General features: G+C 37.9%; 1 protein-coding gene across 1 annotated transcript in view; it reads left to right on the top strand.

Moving 5' to 3' along the window:
• Nucleotides 1-17,401, top strand: part of FBN2 (fibrillin 2) — a 270,471-nt gene that overhangs the window by 70,187 nt on the left and 182,883 nt on the right. The window contains exon 6 of the mRNA XM_025388372.1: nucleotides 5,718-5,915. Within this exon, the coding sequence (XP_025244157.1) occupies nucleotides 5,718-5,915 (198 nt within the window). The remainder of the gene's footprint in view (nucleotides 1-5,717; nucleotides 5,916-17,401) is intronic.

The following is a 17,401-nucleotide window of genomic DNA, read 5'->3' as shown; positions in this document are numbered from 1 at the left end:
TTCTTCATCTCTGGTCACTTCCTTAACTCTCTCCAACGTGACTGCAACTTCCATCACTTCACCAGAAGATCTGTTGCTAAGATCACCAATGACTTGCAGATACATGGAACCAGCCTCCTGCTATTTGGTTGCTCAGCAGCATTCAGTACTGTTGAGCCTCCTTTCTACAGCATATGCTTACTTTGTCCTGTTGGAGTATAATCTCCTGTTGCTCTCCCATCTCTCTGGCTATCCATTTCCTGTTTCCTCAGTGGCCTCATCCTCTTCCAACCCACCAGCATATGCTGAAATTCCTCAAGGCTCTATCCTAGACTTGTTTCTGTTTTAACTATATTCTCTCATTCCAAGGGATTTTATCCACACCCATTACTTTGAAAACTACCCAACTCACATGACTCATTAGTGTGCATCTTCAATCCATATATTCTAAGTTGTATAACTGCACTGGATGTCTCCTATTGGGTAGCTAAAAGCACCTCAGTGTAACATGTTGAAAAATGAACCTAAAATCCTGATTGTCTTCTATTATCAGTATATCAGGAAATGACACCATCAGCCATCCTCATAAGTGAACTAAAATCCTGATCCTACTTTTGGTATCTCTTTCTTCCTCGTCTTCCACATTAACACATTCACCCATTTATTTTTTGAATTCAGGAATTTTTATTCCAAGCTCTGTTCACCTGTACAATTTCTGGTTCCACTGTATCTTGTGTCTTGATCATGGATTTCTAAAAGATTTCCTAGCATCCTTAACACTTTCTGTCTGTTCTTTACACATAAGCCAGATTGATCTTTTTCAGAATACAAATATAAGCATGTCATTCCATGCCAGAAAGAACTGTCTCTCCATTGATTTTTTTTTTTTTTTTTTTTTTTTTTTGAGACAGAGTCTTTCTCTGTCACCCAGGCTCGAGTGCAGTGGTGCGATCTTGGCTCACTGCAAGCTCTGCTTCCTGGGTTCACACCATTCTCCTGCCTCAGCCTCCCAACTTACTGGGACTATAGGCGCCCACCACCATGCCCAGCTAATTTTTTTGTATTTTTAGTACAGACGGGGCTTCACCGTGTTAGCCAGGATGGTCTTGATCTTCTCTCCAGCCTCATCCTTTACCGAGCTCCTCTCTTATATGAGCCACACACTACCCTGGGTGCACCTTGCTTCCACCCTTTCATAGGGCCTTTGTACTTTATGCCCTGTTGGCCTTTTCCGTTTCCCCCAACAAACTGTAAATTAACTCTGAAAGGTCAAAGATGTTGGTGCTCCCTTCCCTCACTTTCTTCTATATGCCTCCTTTCCCCTTTCTTTCTCATTCACCGTTTTCCCCTCACTGTTGCAGCCCCAGAGCCCAGAACAATATCTAGTATATACTAGTCACTCAATAAATTCAGTTGTAGACTTAATTTCCAAGTTATACAATTAAGAGAACACTCAAGCTTCAGAACACTGTATATAAATAATTCAAAAAGGTAAATGTAAGAGATGGTTAATTGTGGTTTTATTTAGAAAAAAGTATCACAAATCTCAACATGTTATGAAAAGGGCATTTTATTTTTTCTGTATGGTTTGGATTTTAGCAAGTGTATTATATTTTATTTTAAGAATGTCTAATTTTCTAAACTTACATTTTCTATAAACAATAATGCTCAACTTTGGTTTTCTAGCATGATTTATCATCTCTATATAAAAAGGACTTGTGAAATTACAGCAAAATTCCCAAGCAAATGTGTTTATTTAATGTAAAATGTGAACATAGGTTATAATAAAAAAGATAGAAAACAGCAAATATTAACAAAGATGTGGAAGAACTAGAACCCTCATACATTGCTGAGGATAATATAAAATGGTGCCGCTATTCTGGAAAATAATTTGGCAGTTTCATAGACAGTTAAATGTATATTTGTCAAATAACAGTTTCTTAGAAAGTTAAATGTATATTTGTCAAATAAGTAGCTTCACTCTTAAGTAACTACCAAGAGAAATAAAAACATGTATCCACACCAAGACTTTCATGCAAATGTTCATTGCAGCATTATTTATAATATCCCAAAAGTAAAAACAACCCAGATGGCCACAGACTAGTTAACAGATGTGGTATAGCCATACAATGGAAATTTACTCAGCAATTAAAAGAAATGAAGTACAGATCCATGCCTACTGTATGGTCCTGATGAACTATGCTAGGTGAAAGACGCAAGCCAAAAATGACCACGCGTTGTATGATTTCACTTACATTAATTGTCCAGAGAAATAAAATTTATAGTCACAGAAACTAGATTAGTGGCTCACGGAGGCTGGAATGAGGAATGGACACAAATTCTTTTTGGGTGATGAAAATGTTCTAAAACTGGATTGTGGTGATGGTTGCTTAATTCAATAAATTTACTAAAAGCCACTGAATTTCACACTTAAAACAGGTGAATTATGTAAGTAAGTTACACTTTCCTATAGTTATTTGAAAAAGCAAAACAATGGCAGCCAAAGTTTTTGAGTTTGCTAACTGCACTAATTGTTTAATGTGGATGAAAAGGGAAATTGCATAAGCAAATTAACATGCCTTGTTGCACTTAGATATTAGAAAGTCAAACTAGCAACATTTGTGTTTCACAGCTTAATTTTTAACAATTTTCTTGGTCACATCATAATGTGGAACATAACTGTTTATAGGTCACTAGTTCCAACATACTAAGTGATAGCAATTTTTCCCTTTTACACTTAGTTAACACGCTGCAAATATGCATGTGACTATGAATGGTTAGCATGATATACATCAGTATTTTTCCCACAGTGCAACTTTTATGAAGAGAATGCATGGCCAATCAAAATTAATTAAGGTCTTTTAAGGACTCTTTTGTCCATAATTAAACTGCAGGTAGAGTTTGGGACAGGATGTTTTAACCCTATCAGGAAATTTAAATGCTAGTACAGTATCTAGTATTTGTTCTTATTTTGCATGATAGTAATTCTTGAATTAGTAGATAAGATTGTAAGTTTAAATTTTAAAGTAGTTACTAACCAGAAAGCAAATTGTCATCATACACAAACATAAGTTCACCATCCTGACTAACACGGTGAAACCCCGGTTCCACTAAAAATACAAAAAATTAGCCGGGCGAGGTGGTGGGAGCCTGTAGTCTCAGCTACTCAGGAGGCTAAGGCAGGAGAATGGCATGAACCTGGGAGGTGGAGCTTGTAGTGAGCCGAGATCGCGCCACTGCACTCCAGCCTGGGCGACAGAGCAAGACTCCCTCTCAAAAACAACAACAACAACAACAACAAACAAACACAGGTTCAACATATTTTGTAAGGAGTAAAATGTAAGCAAAACAAATAAGAAATGGTCAACTCTATTCCTGCCAAGGGGAAGGCTGCCTTAATTAGTGACTTCAACAAGAAAGGTCACTTGCAGAGGACAAACAGCTGTCCTTGTCCAGATATTCCCCTTCTCCACAGAGACCGTACTGAGAGGACATAATTTTAAGGTGTAGTTAAGGGAATGAATCTACTGACAAGTTGGTTTATTTATGGATTTGGTTATGAGGGAGATTCTGCAGACTTTGTTCTGGGAATCCTAAAAGTGCATAGAATGTGAACATGGGTATTCGCACATCAATCTAAAAACAATATGTGTTTTTATATTTTTTTTGCAAAAAAAATAGACTTTTCCCCACGTGTTCAGAACTTGATATAACTTATAATTAGGAATTTAATATTTGTTTAAAATGGCAAAATATTTATGTCTGAAGGACAACAGGATAGATTTTAAAAGTTTGCAACCTGACAATTTGCAGTATAGGAAGTGTGCGTATTTATAAGGTTGACATATCTTCACATATACTCCAAAGATCTTTTTCAAAAATGAGACTTGCAGCCAGCACATCTGTTGTTCTTATGCAAGGGATTAAAATGAGCTATTTTTGTTGAAGTTCAGCTGCAGAGTAACAATGTTAAAATGGCTTGCCAAAAAATTACCTATTCTCGATTTTGTTTCTTTGTATTGAACTTTTAAACTGTTCTTTGCTTCTATCGGTGACAGCCTCATTCTTCTTGAAAGAAAATGGAAGTTTTTTTGTGGTTATAAGGGTTTGGTTGTTGTACTGCAGCATTTATATGGTATCTAAGGCTTCCTAGCTTAGCATTTTGAATGTTAAATTATATCCAAGTTTGATTTTCCTAGAAACAGCTTTTCATGAAAATTATACCAACATTATTGACTCTTCCTTTTTTAAATGTCAGATAGTTTTGTTCTCATAAATCTCTGAATTAAATCTGTGTAGCTTTCCCCTTGGAGTCGAATAATATCATTTGTGTTAGACCTTATCAAGAAGCCTGAATGGTATTTTGTATTCCCAAGGATTAATAAACTGCATTGATATAATCCCTGTGTGTAAGGAAAAACACACAACTTTTTCACGTATTTCTGTTGTATTTTATAGCAAATGAGAATAATTGCATTGGTCAATCCTCAGAAAACTGACCTTTCTCTGATTTCTTGTATCTCTCAAAACAGCAACAACAAAAAAGCTGAAATTTAAAATTATTTAGTTCATGATTCCTTTCTGTTTTACCGATCATCCAAAATTCACTGAAGTAAGTCCTAGAAGAAAGCAGGATAGAGTAGAAATACCCAGTACTAACTTTCAAACTGCCTGCAGTCTAAATCAGCCCCTCTGAAACTCCCAGGTGCATATTAATGCTCTGTCTTGTTGAAAATGCAGAACCCGGGTTAGTGGGTCAGGGGTAGGGCTTGAGTCTGCATTTTTACCCAGTCCCAAAGCAATACTGATGCTGCTGGTCCATAGAAACCTTGAGAGGCAGGGATCTAAATTGACTTAATATTCATAGAAGAATTTGCCTATGTATCACACATGCCATACATTTGCTAAGGCTTTTGTTATCACCATAACAGAGTTGGACAATGTACAATCACCTGCTAGAGAGGAGCGATCATATAATATTAACTTACCCGTAAAGAATGCATGACTATGTGCCTATTCATGAGGTCTGCCTAACTTGGCTACTCGTAGAACTAAACTGACTGACACGGAAACAGAAATCAGATTGTTAGAACTGAATATTTATAGGCAGTTTAGACTGCCCAAATATATGTGATATGGAAGAAGCATATCTTCATTGATTCATTTTAATTTGCTAAACTCTTGTTCACCTCATCAGAAAAGAAAATCTCTGCTAAGTAAAGAGGAGTCATAATGCCGATGCCTTCAGGGCCCAGGAAGGGAACATCAGTGAATGTACTGAGCTGGGACTTAGTGGGTGACTGGGGCTGTGGTGTCCTGGAGAAAACACACTTCATCCCACCAGTGCCATGTGGCATGGCAGGTCTAGCATGATCAGAACTTCCAATTTTTCAAGAAAAGCCAGAAATACAAATTTCATGTGGAATTTCCCAAGTTTACAATGTTGACTGCTAATTTAAATTCTGTAAAAGCATTATTCAGGCCAAGAAGACACATCTGTATCCCAGACACAGCCCTGAGCCACCCATTTACAGTGTCTAGTGTGGAACACATTGAAATCTCTTAAGGTACTTTTCATGATTGGAAAATTATTAATTTTTAACATGAAACTCTCTAGCCTTTTGTCTTTGGACACTTTGGTCAGAAGAAATAGTCTCTGTTTTATGCATTTGGAGGCACTAGTATAAGATTAGTATATGAACGTAAAACCTGTCTTTCTTTCTTCTCTCACATTCCAGATTACAGGACAGGCCCGTGTTTCACTCAGGTCAACAACCAGATGTGCCAAGGGCAGCTGACAGGCATTGTCTGCACGAAGACTCTGTGCTGTGCCACCATTGGACGGGCGTGGGGCCACCCCTGTGAGATGTGTCCAGCCCAGCCTCAGCCCTGCCGGCGGGGTTTCATCCCCAACATCCGTACTGGAGCTTGCCAAGGTGAGTCAGCTGTCTGCCTGTGAACACCATCGCAGACATGCCACTTCTCTTTTTACTGGAGTTGGAGAATCTGGCACTGTGGATGGTAGCTTTTAACAGAGTACCGATTTCCAAGAGTGGCCTCGTTAACAAGCCTGATCAGAGAAGGTTTGTCTTTTAGCCACCTAATAAATAATTGTTTCAACTCTTGATATTCATGGAGAAGAGAAATAGATGAAGAATTGGGGGAAATGTAATAATACAGTGTAAAATATTTAATACAATCAGAGGATGAACCACTCTATTTTCATCTAGATGGCATGACTCCTCCCTGAACTATATACATGCTATACCCAGGAAAAACCTATTTTTTCTCTCTTTGTCTCATTCAAGTTATGAGAACCTGAACCCAAGTAACAAGGAGAAGAAAACCACCTAATATTTGCCCTCTGTCATTATGAATAGTGTCTTCAAAGACAAAATGTGAACTCTGTCCATGATTGCAGTTATTACAGAGTTTGTAACCTGGATTGATCGTAATCTCTGGGTTTTGACACTCCCTAACTACGTTCATGACACTGGTTTCTATATTAGGGCCAGATCGAGGCCCTGAGGATGCTACCTTAGTAGACTACGATCCACGTAGCCAAACATTGTTACCTATTTGCTGGTTAATTATTTTAATTTTCAGCTGCCGCAATTCTTACCTTTTTCTAGCAACTTCTCTGATATCGTATGTCTTAAATCCATTTTTAGAGCTCGGAAATGTTCTCTCTAATGACTTCTCAAATGGCGGTTGCCTTCATATTGCATAGCAGTAAGATCACAGGAAAATGTAAATGATTTTTGTATCATTCACAGAAATAATATTCATATTTGAGACTTGGAGAGTTAGAGTTATTTTCTATAATTAAAACATGTACAAACTTAGATCCAAAGTCTTTCAATTTGATGTTAGTAAGCTGTGTCACAAGTGAAGATGTTATCTATTGGGCCTGTGCAAATCTTATATTGTAGAAAGTCTGTCCAGTGTCCTAAATCTCAAACGAGAATTATAGCTTGGGGATCGCATACGTAACTTTAGTTCATTGAATAATAAAATGTGAGTGTTCTGCAAAATTTTGTACATGTGTCCCTGACAGCAGCATCCATGAGTTTTGCTAGTGTTGTAGTTTTATAAAAGGTGTATTTTTAAAATGGTCTATTTCTAAAATTGTTTTGAATCAGAACTACGGAGATACCCAGGGGATGACTATATAACTCAAAAATTTACCAACTTTATATTTAATCACATAATAAAACTCACTTATGTAGGCTGTAGACTTAGAATAGTTCTTTTTAGTGATGAACACAGTTCAGGCCTTAATGATGAAGATTGAGTCAAATGCCATTTTAAATCTGTTGTTTACTATGGATAGTAAAATTCTATATGTTTTGGTATGAATATTAGACTGATTATGTAGAGTTCCTGATAGTGCAGCAATTTCTGCTATCGGAAGATATTCTATATTATATTCTATCTGTCTTTACTGTGCTCCATATAGTCTTTACTAAATCTTAGTATGTAGATTACCATGTAATTTACATAGTGGATATAGATTATTACTAAAAATAAAATACTATATTGATTTGCTAGTTTAATAATGACTGGATTTACTGTAGTGCTAATTTTTGTTTATTACCTTCTAACATATTAACTGATTTTCTTTGTTGTTTTTAATTCTCTTTTGGCTAGAATGTAAGCAGTATGAGTGCAGAAATCTTTTCCACTTATTCACTGATGTCTCAGACATCTAGAACAGTGCGTAATATATACTAGAAGCTCAGCAAATGCCTTTTGAATTAATAAATGACATTAAGATTGAAATACTTCCAAAACCCACTATTTCAGAGAAAGAAACAGTTCAGGGTAAGAAAAGCCTTTAACTTCAACCAAAACATTCCAAATTATTGACTTTCCTCATGTTCTGTATTTATACTTATGCTTTTTTACTTTCATACTTTGTCAGAGGCCTAGTTTTTTCCTAAACACAATTATAAAAAATGTGTCATCTGATCTCGAACTTTCTGAATGTCCTTTAGGCTGTAGTAATGTCTGAAGGATTACTTATTTGATTTTGTTTATGCAGCAAAGATAAGTTTCAGGCTCCATTTGCCTAAAAATCTAAGGAATTAACAAAGTAACAGGAACAAAATGAAATTTGCCACATGATTAAAATGTCTGGAAAAGCACGTTGAAAAGTTCTGCTTTATTTCAAAATCGTGGCATAGTCAGAAAGTTCTCAATTAAATACTAATCCATAGTTCAGGCTATTTTAAGACATCTTACTGTGATTTCATTTTTTCCCTTTAAATTCCTAGACTGTTTCCTGAATACTTATGCCAAATTAATTTGGAAGAGATGGGGCATGAAAAAATAACACATTAAAACATGGTATATATATGTCATTAAAAATAATAGTGATCTTTTATATAGGGTGATTGCAAAGTTTTATAGAGTTAAAAATAAATTTCAAGTATGTGGATAACTGTAAATAGCTTAACACTAGCTCTAAATCATGGTTCTTTTGAAATTCTGAGGATAATGATATCCTGTAACTGATGCAATTAGTTGTGAATGAAACATGCTCTTGTAATAAACAGCGTAGCTGTGGAAAATGAGGGACAACAGGAAATTAAGATAATACTTAAAGAATTAAGCTGTGAGAAAATCAGTAATTTTATTTTATTTTTTTGTTTTTTCTTTATTTCTTATTAAAAAAAAGAGAAAAGAATAGATGTGCAGAATGTGCAGGTTTGTTACAGGAGTATATGTGTGCCATGGTGGTTGCCACACCGATTGACCTATTCTCTAAGTTCCCTCCCCACACCCCACAATAGTCCCTAGTGTGTGTTATTCCCCTCTCTGTGTCCACATGTGTTCAATGTTCAGCTTTCACTTTTGAGTGAGAACATGTGGTGTTTGGTTTTCTGTTCCTGTGTTAGTTTGCAGAGGATGATGGCTTCCAGCTTCATCCATGTCCCAGCAAAGGACATGAAATCATCCTTTTTTATGACTGCATCGTATTCCATGGTGTATATGTACCACATTTTCTTTATCCAGTCTGTCATTGGTGGGCATTTGGGTTGGTTCCATGTCTTTTTATTGTAAATAGTGCTGCAGTAAACATATGTGGGCATGTGTCTTTATAGTAGAATGATTTATAATTCACTAGGTATACACCCACTAATGGGATTGCTGGGTCAAATGGTATTTCTGGTTCAAGACCCTTGAGGAATCGCCATACTGTCTTCCACAATGGTTGAACTAATTTATATTTCCACCAACAGTGTAAAAGCATTCCTATTTCTCTACAGCCTTGCCAGCGTCTTCTGTTTCCTGACTTTTTAATAATCATCATTCTGAACAGTGTGAGATGGTGTCTCATTGTGGTTTTGATTTGCATTTATCTGATGATCAGTGATGATGAACTTTTTTCATATGTTTGTTGGCCACATAAATGCCTTCTTTTGAGAAGTGTCTGTTCATATCCTTTGCCCACTTTTTGAGGAGGTTGTTTGTCTTTTTCTTGTAAATATGTTTAAGTTCCTTATAAATTCCAGATATTAGACCTTTGTCAGATGGGTAGATTGCAAAATTTTTCTCCCATTCTGTAGATTACCTGTTCACTCTCATCATAGTTACTTTTGCTGTGCAAAAGCTCTTTAGTCTAATTCAATCACATTTGTCAATTTTGGCTTTTGTTGCAATTGGCATTTTTGTCATGAAGTCTCTCCCCATGCCTATGTCCTGAATGGTATTACTTAGGTTTTCTTCTAGGGTTATTATGGTTTTGGATTGTACATTTAAGTCTTTAATCCATCTTGATTTTTGTATAAGGTGTAAGGAAGGAGTCCAGTTTCAATTTTCTGCATATGGCTAGCCAGTTTTCTCAGCACCATTTACTGATTAGGAGATCCTTTCCCCATTGCTTGTTTTTGTCAGGTTTGTTGAAGATCAGATGGTTCTAGGTGTGTAGTGTTATTTCTGAGGTTTCTATTCTGCTCCATTGGTCTATATGTCTATTTTGGTTCCGGTACTATGCTGTTTTGGTTACTGTAGCCTTGTAGTATAGTTTGAAGTCAGGTAGCGTGATGCATCCAGCTTTGTTCTTTTTGCTTAGGATTGTCTTGGCTATACTGGGCCTTCTTTGATTCCATGTGAAATTTAAAGTAGTTTTTTTCTAATTCTGTGAAAAATGTCAATGGTAGTTCAATGGGAATAGTACTGAATCTATAAATTACTTTGGATAGTATGGCCATTTTCACAATATTGATTCTTCCTATCCATGAGGACTGAATGTTTTTCCATTGTTTGTGTCCTCTGTTATTTCCTTGAGCAGTGGTTTGTAATTCTCCTTTAAGAGGCCTTTCACATCCCTCATAAGTTGTATTCCTAGGTATTTTATTCCCTTTGTTGCAATTGTGAATGGGATTTCACTCATGATTTGACTCTCTGTTTGTCTATTATTGGTGTATAGGAATGCTTATGATTTTTGCACACCGATTTTGTATCCTGAGACAGCTTAAGGAGATTTGAGGCTGAGACAGTGCAGTTTTCTAAATATACAATCATGTCATTTGCAAACAGATACAATTTGACTTCCTCTCTTCCTATTTGAATCCCCTTTATTTCTTTCTCTTGCCTGATTGCCCTGGCCAGAACTTCCAATACTATGTTGAATAGGAGTGGTGAGAGAGGGGATCCTTGTCTTGTGCCGGTTTTCAAAGGGAATGCTTCCAGCTTTTGCCCATTCACTATGATATTGGCTGCGGGTTTGCCATAACTAGCTCTTACTATTTTGAGATATGTTCCATCAATACCTGGTTTACTGAGAGTTTTTAACATGAAGGGATGTTGAATTTTATCGAAAATCTTTTCTGCATCTATTAAGATAATCATGTGGTTTTTGTCTTTGATTCTGTTTATGTGATGGATTACATTTATTGATTTGTGTATGTTGAACCATTGAACCAGCTTTGCATCATGAAGCTGACTTGATGGTGGTGGATAACTTTTTTGATGTGCTGCTGGATTCAGTTTGCCAATATTTTATTGAATATTTTCACAATTTGTTGTTGTTGTTTTAGCAAGTTTGTTGTTATTGTTGTTGTTGTGTCTCTGCTAGGTTTTGGTATCAGGATGATTCTGGCTTCATAAAATGAGTTAGGGAGGAGTCCCTTATTTTCAATTGTTTGGAACAGTTTCAGAAGGAATGGTACTAGCTCTTCTTTGTATTTCTTGTAGAATTCAGCTTGAATCCGTCTGGTCCTGAGCTTTTTTTGGTTGGGAAGCTATTAGTTACTGCCTCCATTTCAGAGCTTGTTAGTGGTGTATTCAGGGTTTCAACTTCTTCCTGGTTTAGTCTTGGTAGGGTGTATGCATCCAGGAATTTATCCATTTCTACTAGATTTTCTAGTTTATTTATGTAGAGATGTTTATAGTATTCTCTAATGGTAGTGTGTATTTCTTTGGGGTCAGTGGTGATATCCCCTGTATCATTTTTTATTGTGTCTATTTGATTCTTCTCTCTCTTTTTCTTTATTAGTCTAGTTAGCAGTCTATCAATTTCGTTAATTTTTTCAAAACACCAGCTCCTTTTTTTGGAGAGTTTTTCTTGTCTCTAACTCCTTCAATTCTTCTCTAATCTTAGTTATTTCTTGTCTTCTGCTAGCTTTTGAATTAGTTTGCTCTTGCCTTTCTAGCTCTTTTAATTGTGATGTTAGGGTGTCAATTTGAGATCTTTCTAGCTTTCTGATGTGGGCATTCAGTAATATAAATTTTGTTCTTAACACTGCTTTAGCTGTGTCCCAGAGATTCTGATACGTTGTCTCTTTGTTCTCATTAGTTTCAAAGAACTTCTTGATTTCTGCCTTACTTTGAATATTTGCCCAGGAGTCATTCAGGAGCAGGTTGTTCAATTTCCATGAAATTGTGTGGTTTTGAGTGAGTTTCTTAATCCTGAGTTCTAATTTGATTGCACTGTGGTCTGAGAGACTGTTTGTTATTATTTCAGTTCTTTTGCATTTGCTGAGGAGTGTTTTACTTCCAATTACGTGGTCAATTTTAGAATAAGTGGCACTGAGAAGAATGTATATTCTGTTGATTTGGGGCAGAGAGTTCTGTAGGCATCTAGTAGGTCCACTTGATCCAGAGCTGAGTTCAAGTACTGAATATTTTTGTTAATTTCTTGTCTTATTTATCTGTCTAATACTGACAGTGGGGTGTTAAAAGTCTCCCACTATTATTGTGTGGAAGTCTAAGTCTCTTTGTAGGCCTCTAATAACTTGTTTTATGAATCTGGGTGCTCTTGTATTGGGTGCGTACATATTCAGAAGAGTTCTTTTTGTTGAATTGTTCCCTTTATCTTTACATAATGCCCTTTTTTGTCTTTTTTGATCTTTGCTGGTTTAAAATCTGTTTTGTCAGAGACCAGGATTGCAACCCCTGCATTTTTTTTGTTTTCCATTTGCTTGGTAAATATTCCTCCATCCCTTTATTTTGAGCCTGTGTGTGCCTTTGCATGTAAGATGGATTTCCTCAATACAGCACACCCACACAGATGGGTCTTGACAGCTTATCCAATTTGCCAATGTATGTCTTTTAATTGGGGCATTTAGCCCGTTTACATTTAAGGTTAGTATTGTCATGTGGGAATTTGATCCTGTTATCAAAATGCTGTTTGGTTATTTTGCACACTAGTTCATGCAGTTTCTTCACAGTGTCATTGGTCTTTATATTTTGGTGTGTTTTTGCAGTGTCTGGTCCTGGTTTTTCCTTTCCATATTTAGTGCTTCTTTCATGACCTCTTGTGGAGCAGGCCTGGTGGTAACAAAATCCCTCAGCATTTGCTTTTCTGGAAAATATTTTATTTCTCCTTTGCTAATGAAGCTTAGCTTGGCTGGATATGAAATTCTGTGTTGAAAATTCTTTTCTTGAAGAATGTTGACTATTGGCCCCCAATCTTTTCTGGCTTGTAGAGTTTCTGCTGAGAGGTCCACTGTTAGTCTGATGGGCTTCCCTTTGTGGGTGACCTGGCCTTTCTCTCTGACTGCCCTTAACAGTTTTTCGTTCATTTCAACCTTGAAGAATCTGATATTATGTGTCTTGGGGTTGATCTTCTTATGGAGTATCTTAATGGTGTTCTCTGTATTTTCTGAATTTGCATGTTGGCCTGTCTTACTAGGTTGGGGAAGTTCTTCTGGATAATATCCAGAAGTATGTTTTCCAGCTTGTTTCCATTCTCCCTATCTCCTCCTGGTACTCCAGTCAGTCGTAGGTTCGGTCGTTTCATGAAGTCCCATGTTTCTTGGAGGCTTTGTTCATTCCTTTTCATTCTTTTTTCTCTATTCTTGTCTGCATATCTCATTTCTGTAAGGTGGTCTGAAGGCTCTGATGTCCTTTCTTCTACTTGGTCGATTCAGCTGTTGATACTTGTGTATGCTTCATGAAAGTTCTCATGCTGTGTTTTTCAGCTCCCTTAGGTGGTTTATGTTCCTCTCTAAACTGGTTATTCTAGTTAGCAGTTCCTCTCACCTTTTATCAAAGTTCTTAGCTTCTTTGCATTGGCTTAGAACATACTCCTTTGACTCATCGTAGTTTTTTATTTCCCATCTTGTGAAGCCTACTTCTGTCAATTCGTCCATCTGATCCTTCGTTTAGCTCTGCACCCTTGATGGAGAGATGTTGCAGTCATTTGAAGGAGAAGAGGCACTCTGGCCTTTTGTGTTTTCAGCATTTTTTCATTGATTCTTTCTCATCTTCGTGAGTTTGTCTAGTTTCCGTCTCTGCAGCTGCTGACCCTTGGATGGGGTTTTTATGAGGGCCTTTTTGTTGTTGATGATGCTGTTGTTGTCATTTTCTGCTTGTTTGTCTTTTTATCAGTAGTCAAGTCCCTCTTCTGTAGGGCTGCTGCAGTTTGTTGGGGGTTCGCTTCAGGCCTTACTCATCTGATTTGCCCCCATGCCTGGAGATGTCACTCAAGGAGGCTGGAGAGCCACAAAGATGGGTGCCTGCTCCCTCTGGGACCTCTGACCTCTACGGGCACCAACCTGATGCCAGTAGGATCTCTTCTCTGCAGAGTATCTGACAACCCCTTTTGGAGGATCTCACCCAGTTGGGTGGCCCTGGGAGCAGGATCCGTTTAATGAAGCAGTTTGTCCTTTGGTGGAGAGAGTGTATTTCACTGGGAGAAACCCACTCGCCCAGGCTGCCCAGATTCCTCAGAACTTCCAGGAGGCGAGGCTAAATCTGCTGATCCCCAGAGACTGCAGCCACCCCTCCTGCTAGGGTCTCAGGCCCAGGGAGATCCAAATTCTGTTGCTGAGCCTCTGGCTGGAGTTATTGGAGATCCTGCAAGGGAGGCTTCACCCACTGAGGAAGGATGGGTCAGGGTTAGACCTGAAGAGGCACTCTGGTCTCAGACTGCCGCAGCCAGTGTGTTGGGCTGTGAGGACGAGTCTTGGGACCAAGCTATCCAGCCTCCCTGGCTCCAGCAGGGGAAGAGCACAACTGGGAGCTATAGAAATGGGTGCAGCCCTTCCCCTTACCCAGGGAGCTTAGTGTGTTCAGCAGTTGCTTTTTTTTTTTTTTTTTTTTTGCTGCCCCTCCCCCAAGGAGCTCAAAAGGCTTAGAGAGCAGACAGCAGCAGCTGGTGCTGGTTGCCACAACCCTCCGGGGAGCTCCACAGGCTTAAGCAGATTCCTGCTGAGAGGCCGTAATAAGCTGTACGTTCCCGGGTTGAGACGGTAGGCCCCTGTGGCGTGAGTTTGCGAAGTGGGATCCTCCGATTCGTGGGTTGCACAGTTCCGTGGCAAAAACAGTTTCCCAGGCTGGGTAGCACACTCACTCATGGCTTTCCTTGGCTGCAGGGAGGGGTTCCCCATCCCCGTGTGACTCTCAGGTGGGCCACCATACCACACTGCTCATCCTTCTCTCTGGATCACGCCAGCCTTCTAGTCATCTTTGATGAAAGAACCTGGATACCTTGGTTGCCGCTGAAGGATTCACACGCTTAGTATGTTTTTTCTGATGGGAGCCTCTGAGCGGCGCTACTTCTAGTCAGCCATCTTGGCCCCACATTTTATTTTAAACTGTTGTCATGCTAACGTTCTGGACTTAAGCAGTGTCAGAAAAGTGTGCCCTCCTAGGGTACTGTGAAGTCAGTCATATCAATTCTTGATGGCTTTAATATTGAGAGCCATTTGAGTTTTAGCCCTTGTGTGTAATCCGCATTTAATCTCCTACTTTCTTCCATTTTATACACTGAAGGACCAAAGTTAACTCACATAGGACTTAAAATTTAAGCTATCATAAAACGAGTGAATTAAAAATGTTAAAAGTATCATTAAGCCCTTTTCCAATAATATTTATGAACTTTAAATATATCACAAATTGCCATGTGCATATGATGTATAATTTTCTTACAAAGTTTCTTCTTTTTTTGGTCTTTAGTCTCATGAACCTACCCTAATTAGGAGTGACATTTTGCTTAAGATTAGTACTTGGCTTTGGATCTTTTAGGTTTTCAAATGAACAGGGTGCTCCTGAAATTTTTTAAAATATATTAAAATTAAACTGGCATAATTATTAATTTGTGCCATGTGATATTTAGGGATTAGGCTTTTAAACTACTTTAAATGCTTCAAAACTGAAGATATGGCAGAATAAAATCGCTTGTCATCTCTTGCTTTATCATTGATGGTAGTAACATTGATGCCAAGCCCCTGCTCCATTCCAGGTAACGTGAAATGCACAGGAATTCACATATTTGACATGGGCCCTAGCTAGGACACAGGATAAGGTCATGAATAAATAAATAGCAAGACAGACCCTAAATCATTTCTGCAAAACAAATGCTGGTGTGTGTTCTTTTCGTATGGCGTTAGTGTACCAGAAACATAATTTCTTTAGTCTGACTGCATGTAAGAAGAGTAGAGGAGTTTAGTTTAATCTCGGCTGAAATCAAGCATATGTTGCTAGCTCCTCAAATGTCGAATGAGCAGAAGACGCCCTGAGTAGAAAGTTATTTCCAAGCCTTCTATATAGCCAAAGTAAAAAGGAAATTGGCTATTATCTGATTTATTTGTTTAGAATAAATTATTAAAGATAGTTACAGCCAAAACAAATTCATCTTGACTGCCTACATTAACCAAGTTAACGAGATCATTATAAAGTCTAACTTTAACTCATGCTGTATTAACACAAGCTATTCCTATACAATTAAAAAACTTTACTTAAATTAAACTCAATTATAGAAACTCCTATTTAAAGATAGCAGAATATTCATCTTCTTCTAACCTCACAAAAAACTAACATGAAAATGAATAATAAAGAACAACACATCATTCTGAAATAAAATCCTGGAACAAAAACAATGATGAGCATATGCAGCTGTTGGGAAGTCACTGGGACAGGGAGGGTTTTCTAAGCATTTACTCTGAGTATCATAATCCTGAAAGGTGTTTGAACCTACTAAGAGCAGAGAGCTAGGGTTGTGGATGTTCTATTGGAGAGGAGGAGATGTTCCCATAATAGACAGATCTACTTCAGACCCTCACAGTAACAGAGGGTAATGGAAGGAGAAACTGGGGGGGCAAGCCATTTCTGAATATTCTCCACCCAGTCTTCCAGACACTGCTTGAGTGAAGTACAGGAGGGTGGAAGGACAAAGAGGAAGTATGGACCACTAGCATGCAATCTGTAAATATAAGTGTCACACCACAAACTGACAGTTGAAAATTGATGCTCAAGGTAACAAAAAAGTTGGGGGAGGAGTTTGGTGACAAACTGAGGACTATGCCTTGCAGAAGTTTCAAACCAATGCATTTCCTTTGAGCCTTCCCCACTCTGCATTTCAGCAGGAAATGGCTGCATTGAGAGATGAATAATAAAGAGAAAGGCCTGCATATAAAAACTGAAAAAAAAAAAAAAACCATAAGCAAAAGGCAGGTATGAACATGCTTCAAAGAATTACTACCCAAATAAATGCAAAGTTTATATACTTCTCTCTTATCTCAAGGAAATTAAAAACAATGATGCTCTGTGGAACATCAATAGGGAGGCCAGAGTGGATGCCAAGAAGCCAGTTACAAAGTTCCTGCAGTAGTCCGGGTGCTATTTGATGGAGGCTGAGACTGGGTAGTAGCAAAGGAAAGATTTGAGATATTCTTGGAAAGTAAGCAGTTGTTGCTGATGAGGTGATATGACATAAGTGAGACGAATATGCCAAGTTTCTCTCTTAGGCTTCTGATTTTAACAGCTGGAACATGATGGTAGCATTTGTTGAGATAAGATCGAGATAGAACCATGGTCTATTTTTATTACAATTTCAGGGTCCAGCAGATACCAAGTTACCAATATATACTTGTTTTGATTATCATTTTAACGTTTGAATTTTGTGTATCATACATGAGTAGATATTCAGCCAGAATCAAGCCATATTAAACGATTGCCAGGACACCCCATA

The sequence above is a fragment of the Theropithecus gelada genome, chromosome 6 (genome assembly GCF_003255815.1).
Source record: "Theropithecus gelada isolate Dixy chromosome 6, Tgel_1.0, whole genome shotgun sequence".
Taxonomy (NCBI): Eukaryota; Metazoa; Chordata; class Mammalia; order Primates; family Cercopithecidae; genus Theropithecus; species Theropithecus gelada.
The sequence above is the reverse complement of the archived record's forward strand: the minus strand, read 5'-3'. Positions and strand labels throughout refer to the sequence as shown.